Raw genomic sequence first — 7,099 nt, 5'->3', positions numbered from 1 at the left:
ATAATTCTCCTCGTGCTTCTTCATCTGTCTGGATGCATAGGCAATTACTTTCTCACGTTGCATCAAAACGCATCCTGGTCCTAATCGTGAAGCTTCACAGAAGATTGTAGCGGAAATGGGGATCGTGGAGAATTTTGAACCGAATTTGGCATTTGCGAGTAAAACATGAAACCGGGTATCGACATTTGTGGGGATAGTGAAAAAGGTATGATCGGATGGTACTCTACTTTACCCGTTTGTGGGTTCGTTTGGTACGGGTTCTAGGTGTCCATCGCTTGACGTTGAACAAAAATCAAGTGATTAGGGCTAGACGCGTTGACATTGTTGTTGGGAAACATGGTAATGAGAAAAATTTTTGTAGAGATGGAAGAGTTTTTGTAGGAGGTGTGTAATAAAATGGTTAAAATGGTTAGGTTATATATGTTTATATGGTGTGGTATATTTTTCTATTAAACATGTTTTTAAATGGTCTGATTCAACAACGGTCAAAACAACATTCAATTCTCTCATCATGTGAACCATTGATAGCGCCCCTTTTGCAACCTTGGGACGGTGTTGGGGTTACGTCAAGCGAAAAAAACACTCGGAAGATCTATCATGTTTTCTGAGCTTATCATTTACTTTGCATTAATGTATGCACTAGATACAATGAGCATAATTTTTAAAACCACTGTTGTTGGAATTAGTTAATTGGCATTTGTTAATTGACTGACACACAAAGGCGCCACCTTGTTGATAAGCTAAATTGGTAAATCACCCAACTTTTTAGCAAAGATGATTTTTTTAAACAACTAATGAATAATACACAGTCACATAGGATAACCCAATGGTAAAATGTGACCACATACGTTTACGATTAAAGACAACGTTGGGTAAACCTATGCCCACCATCTCTTGTTCTGAAGTAAACTTGTCGCTCGAAGAACCACAACAGTAAAGTTTGGTTAACATGGATGAGTAAATGGTGCAACCTTTGGCAAACAAGTGGATCCCATCCAACCCGATATTCATCATGAATATGAAAAATCAGCTATGATTTAATGTAATCCGTTAAAGTAAACTGTTAAAGGCACTAATTCATGATACATATTCTTGATTGGCTTGTATACAAAAATGTTTAAGCCATCCCCATGATAACAAACGATAAAACTATCTTTTTTATATTTTTATATTATACAAAAATAATTTTTTTAAATGTTACGGTTCAACAACGGTCAAAACAACAGTCAATTCTCTCATCGTGCCTTGGCGCACGCCAACAGCCTCACGAACCCATTGATAGCGCCCCCTTTAGCAAGCTTGGGATGGTATTGTGGTCACGTTATGCCATTGTGGCATAAGACGCTACCCCATAACGGTCAATCTAACCGTTCAAAAATGTCATCTTAAATAAAGTAATGATTTCATTTGCACCAGCACACACAGATTACGCCATACAGTTTTGTTTATTTAGCGGCACCCCAAAAAACAATAGAAAAATCCATCTTTTTTTTCCTGAGGTTATCATTTACCTTGCAATGATCTCAGCACCAGATACAAAGAGCAGAACTTTTAAGCCATCGTTGTAGGAATTTGTTAATTGACTAACAAACAAAGGCGCCACTTTGTTTATAAACTAAATTAGTAAATCGTCATAACCATTTATCAAATATGATCTTTTTTTAAACAACTAACGAATAGAAGTCCAGACATAGACATTAACTGGGATAACCCAATGGCAAAATGTGCCCATACATACGTTTATGATGGGAACCGACGATGGGTTATCCTATACCCACCATCTCTGGTTCTGAGGTAAACCTGTCGCTCGAAGAACCACGAAATTAAATCTGGTTAACATAGATGATCTACCATGTGTAAATGATGCAACCTTAGACAAACAAGTGGATCCCAACCCCATATTGGTGGTAAATATGAAATAATCAACTCTGATATATAACATAATCCATTAAAGGCATTGATCACCAATCATTCATAATTCTAATATTAAATAGAATATATTGTTTATATTTGAATTGAATTTAATAGATGATATATATAGTTGATTGGCTTGTATACAAAAAGGTTTAAGCCAGCCATCCGGCCATCCCCATGAAAATATATCTTACTAAAAGAAATTACATAAAACTCCATAAAGACATGTCAACACAAAAATCTTCATCATCCACAAAGTTAGCATACCCCACCATCTGAGGTGGCGGTACCATGAGTCCCTCAGCCATGCTAGCAATATATCCAGACATTCCAAATATCTCCTCCTCATCGGCGTAGACCACTACTTCCGGCAATTCATTGGTTCCCACCACCGTCTGCTTAAACAACTCCATGGCGTCTTCCGTCTGTCTAAACCCCTCTGCAGCCTCAGCCGCTGCCTTTTGTATATCCTTTACATTGTTAGACTCCGGTACAGGCAGCCGCCACACTGAGTCAGCAAAATTTAAACAAGCCGACCGCCCCCTCATGGCCAAAACCGCCACATCGTGTGCCCGGGCCGCCATTGCTGCTGTCGGATACGTCCCCAGCCACACTCTTGATTGATTATTTGGTTCTCTCACTTCACACACCCACTTGCCGGGATTTCTTCTCCTCACTCCTCGGTAAAACGGGTGTCGAGTCTCTTTGAACTTCTTCCTTCCGGCTCTCTTTTTAGGGATTCACGAAGCCAGCATTAGTTCTTCGGTGCTGCTGCTACATTCAGAAGCTGAAGAGATGTCCATTATCTGATTACTAATTTGGTTTCAGTTGGTAGTTAGAGTTTGCTAGTTGTGAGTGAATTGTTTTGGTTTCGTTTTAAGTGTGAAGTATCTAAACGATGAAGTATATATAGTTTTTTGTATGCTGTGTGCAGTAAGAGTGTGTGTGGTGGGGTTGTCTGTGTGTGGTGGGGTTGTCGGATACAGCCTGAGGAGTGTGGATTATTGGATTAAGTTAATAAGGATGGTAACTAGAAAGAGAGAAAGATAAGTGGATAACCAAGTGGTTGTTGTTTGGCTTTATGTGTTAAAAACAAAAAAGATAAATAAATAAATAATAAGGATGGTAAGTAGGAAGAGAGAAAGATAAGTGGTGGTTGTTTCACACGTGTAGCACCCGTTGTGCATGCATGCATGGTAGGTATAAATTTTTTAACCTTTTATCCAGAAAACACAATGGTTTTTAACAAGTGATGATCCGATTACAAGCATCATCAACACATGAACTTTCTATAATAATTTCGGTCCTAGCATATATTCCACTTAAACTTTATAGTAAATCTTATCTGTTATATGTTTTTTCACTTCCATTTTTTCCAACCAACTGTAAGATAGCATGTGTCACACTCGCAACACTTTTTTTATAACTTTTAAAGTACGTTGTTTTTTATAACGATGTGGTCATTTTTACTTACGTTTTAATGTAAGTTCTATTTAAAACTAAGTGTCGTGATAACATACAAATAATCCAAACTCAAAAGAGATCTTCCTTGCCTATTGTTGTGAGTTTTTTTTTTTTTTTTTTGTTCCATTAACAAATTCTCCGTTATGACTTGGTGGCTTTTTAAACGGTACGAGCCGCAAGGTATATTGTTCAACGTTTCATAATTACCTAATCATACAAGAATCGTTTACCTGTAACTAGTCAATACCGCAACGAAATTTGAGCACAACCGAGAGCTTCCGCGGTCGAATCCACTTTCAATTTGATAAATGCGTTTTTTTGTGAAGTATGTGTTCGTGTATGTCCTATAGATATACCCGTTGTTGATTGTAAATTGGAAACTAATATTAGAAAGAAACGATTGCTTAATTACAATATTGATTTTGGAATATGTATATCATGTGGTAATTGCATTGAGATTGTTTATCAATGAATGACTGAAAAATGTGAAGGTTCTACTTATGATCGTCACGAATTGAATTGTAATAAAATTGCTTTGGGTCAGTTATCAATGTCAATAATTGACCGATTACACAATTGGAACAATTATATTAATTAGGGAGCGAGTATTGTTTTTAATTTTATATTTATATGAAAAATAGATTTATTTTCTATAGTCCGTATTGAGGATTTGAAAATATATAGACTCAAATTCCGCTTTAAAGAGATTAGACCAATAATTCAATCCATATTCAAGAAAATGGAAATTTTCAAATTGAATAATTAAAAACTATTATAAAAAAATAGAGATACTTCTTTTTTTCATCATCGGTGTCACACCCCGACTGCGTAAAACAACAAACCGCGGCGGAAATGTCGGGGAGTGGAGTGGCAGAATTATTGTTTCACAACCATGGTATTTAAATTTTAGTTTTATTGAATTAAAAGTGGTTACATTGTCTTAGAACAAAAGGAAACAAAGAGTACATAACATAATGTAAACTAGTCTGGCATCTTTTATTGTCACTAAGGCCCAAGTCCGCCTAAGTGTATTTTGAACAACCCTATGCATCAGCTCCTGAAAACACATGTGAAAATAGATACGTCAGCATAAAAATGCCTGTGAGATACATAGGTTTATTGATTTTGGATTCATGACTTGTAGTTGAAAGAAATGTTTAACAAAAAGTTAGTCATGAATCTTTGGAAAATGTTTTCTTTCATAAATCATACAAAAAGCGAAAATAAATCAGATGATATATAAAAGAATACTGCTTGGTTAAATAAATAACCAAGTAATAATGAATTTGTAAAAGTTGCGTCGTTTATAAAACAGTATCTTGTGAAAATATGTTGTTTGAATAAAATGTATCATGTCTAAATGATTTAAATAACGCCACGATATGTAATATCATAATAGAACTTATATATAGGAAGTACCAGCGGCGTATCCACCATGCTTTTATCATATTACACGTCACCTCGTTATTTAAACCACTAATCAATAACCATCAAATATCTTGTTTAAACAAATGTCAAAATGTTTAAGTGAAATAAATATCCAATTGTTAAATGTAATCCATGTTTGGTATAATCAAATGTCATGTATGGCAAGTAAAAGTAACTACTCAAACCACATATATATGTTTATCTGTAACCAAATGAAAATGTATGGTGAATAAAAACAATTACTCAACCCCATAGGTAAAAATGTACAAAACAATGTATTTGAGATAAATCATAGTTTAAGTCAAAAGTTATGTTTTGCAAAATCCATGCTTTATTGATACAAACACTTATGTGGTAATGTTTATCGCATACATTCAAGCCTTGCGACTGTGGAGACAAACCTTTAAACAAATTAAAGATTTATCAAAAATTATGTATATCGGATTCTGTCAGTCCCTACTTCCAAAAAAAACCTAGGAAGCCAGGAACGGGATTTGTCATGTTCTATGGTACCACTGCATACTACCGAGCGGCGTCATGAATGTTAATGAATGTATTTTTGTCCCGTTAAACAAACCAAATGTAAGCATGTTATGTGTAAACAATGTACTAAGTATGCTAAAAGAACATACATAGCAAAAATGTGATGTAAATCAATGTGTACATATGCTGAAATAAACATATGAAACAAATGTGTACATATGCTGAAATAAACATATGAAACAAATGTGTTTATGAAATCAAGGTGCTAACATGTTAATTAAACATACATAGCATAAACATGGATGAAATCATGTACTATATTTGTACGACATGAACATAGCAAGCATATGTTTTAAAAGCGTAAAAGCACGAAAGTAACAAGTAGGCACATGTGTTTCACCCCAAAATGTTTGAAAACAGTAAAAGAGGGGACTACGTACTCAATTGATATTGCTTAGAAGTCTTGTAATAACAACCAAACAAAGCTAGAAGGATCACGGAATCAATCGGCACCTAATATAGGTAACTATGTTAATAAACCAGACCTAAGTAGGAAGATCGGATAGAATGAGGTTTTCGTAAACCAAAAGAGTATTGGAGCCTATATGATATGGTTTAACAAAGCCTAAATTCTAAGTCGGAACCTAACCTAAGTGCTTATGACCCGTTATGACCCGTTTAGGTAGCTTACGCTACTTTAACGAGTCATTTTCGCAAAAGCGCAAACGAGTAGCCTAACTAGTCCTATTACAAGTATTATATGCCCTAACATGTTTAATAATGTTCCCTAATCGGTTTAGATGTCAAAATTTAGGTTACATATGCTTGAAATGAAATTATGCGTAAAAAGGGCATTTTGGTCATTTTTCCTAAGGCATATAAACTACCTATCGTACAACTAACTAAACTAAGTGACCATAAGGTATAACCTCAGAAGGTTACTCCCTATACAACTCTGGTCACAAAATATGTTTATCGGATCCTAATGATTGACCAAATGGGTCGGGTTCCAAAGTCTAAGCGGTTGTTTAGACCGCTTATCTTACGACCCTATATAAGCACTAAACTAAAAGTGACGAGTTAAACATGTTAAAACATGTTTAACTAAGTTAGAAAACAAGTTTGATATCAAAACGAAGTGTTTTGATACCTAAAGATAGTTTCGTTGCAAAATACGCATAAACACGTACTTTGACCGAAACTATGAGTCGTCACTACGCCTAATCAACGTGGTAATCAGTAGGTATAGTCACAAAGGACTATGACCATCGTGATTACGCTCACGTTGCAAAGTTCAAACGAACTTTGTGTTGACCAAAGACTGGTCAAAGCAGAAAGTCAAACACTGTTTGACTTTCTTACTTAAAATGCATAAAAAGCATGAAAGAAGCTTACAAGAGGTCCAAGCCTTGAAGATAGAAGAAGAAAACTTGAAGATTGGGACCTTCAACCAGAAGGGATAGTCCCAATATAGCAGAGATGAGAGAAAGATCAGATTTGAGCAGGTGTGGAATGAAAAATCATGGGTATTTATAGATTTCGGACAACTATTAGGATCGTTTCTTGGATTTCGAGCTTCAATCCTGGCCCTCCATGTGTTACCCATTGTTTTGTATACCATGGGAGCTTGAAAACTAGTCCATGGAATGAAGAAACCATATCTAAAACCCAGATATCAGTTGCTGATTAAAGAAAATGGTTTCTGCTGATCAAATGATGCTTTACGGACCGTAAAGGAACCCATACAGTCCGTATGGTCTTTGTTGCTGGCAGTAACTTTTACAAATTGGCAGAACAGGCCCCTGTGACT

The 7,099-nt window shown here is 35.6% G+C and overlaps 1 protein-coding gene across 1 annotated transcript; it reads right to left on the bottom strand.

Annotated features, from left to right (window-relative positions):
* Positions 1-2,093: 2,093 nt before the first annotated feature.
* LOC110903183 (dehydration-responsive element-binding protein 1D) lies at positions 2,094-2,749 on the bottom strand. Its single transcript, XM_022149313.2, is given in 1 exon segment — positions 2,094-2,749. A coding segment is annotated over 1 exon segment (600 nt). The 5' UTR covers positions 2,718-2,749; the 3' UTR covers positions 2,094-2,117.
* Positions 2,750-7,099: the final 4,350 nt, after the last annotated feature.

This window comes from Helianthus annuus, chromosome 2 (genome assembly GCF_002127325.2).
Source record: "Helianthus annuus cultivar XRQ/B chromosome 2, HanXRQr2.0-SUNRISE, whole genome shotgun sequence".
Taxonomy (NCBI): Eukaryota; Viridiplantae; Streptophyta; class Magnoliopsida; order Asterales; family Asteraceae; genus Helianthus; species Helianthus annuus.
Note: the sequence above shows the minus strand (reverse complement) of the source record. Positions and strands in the feature narration are given on the sequence as shown.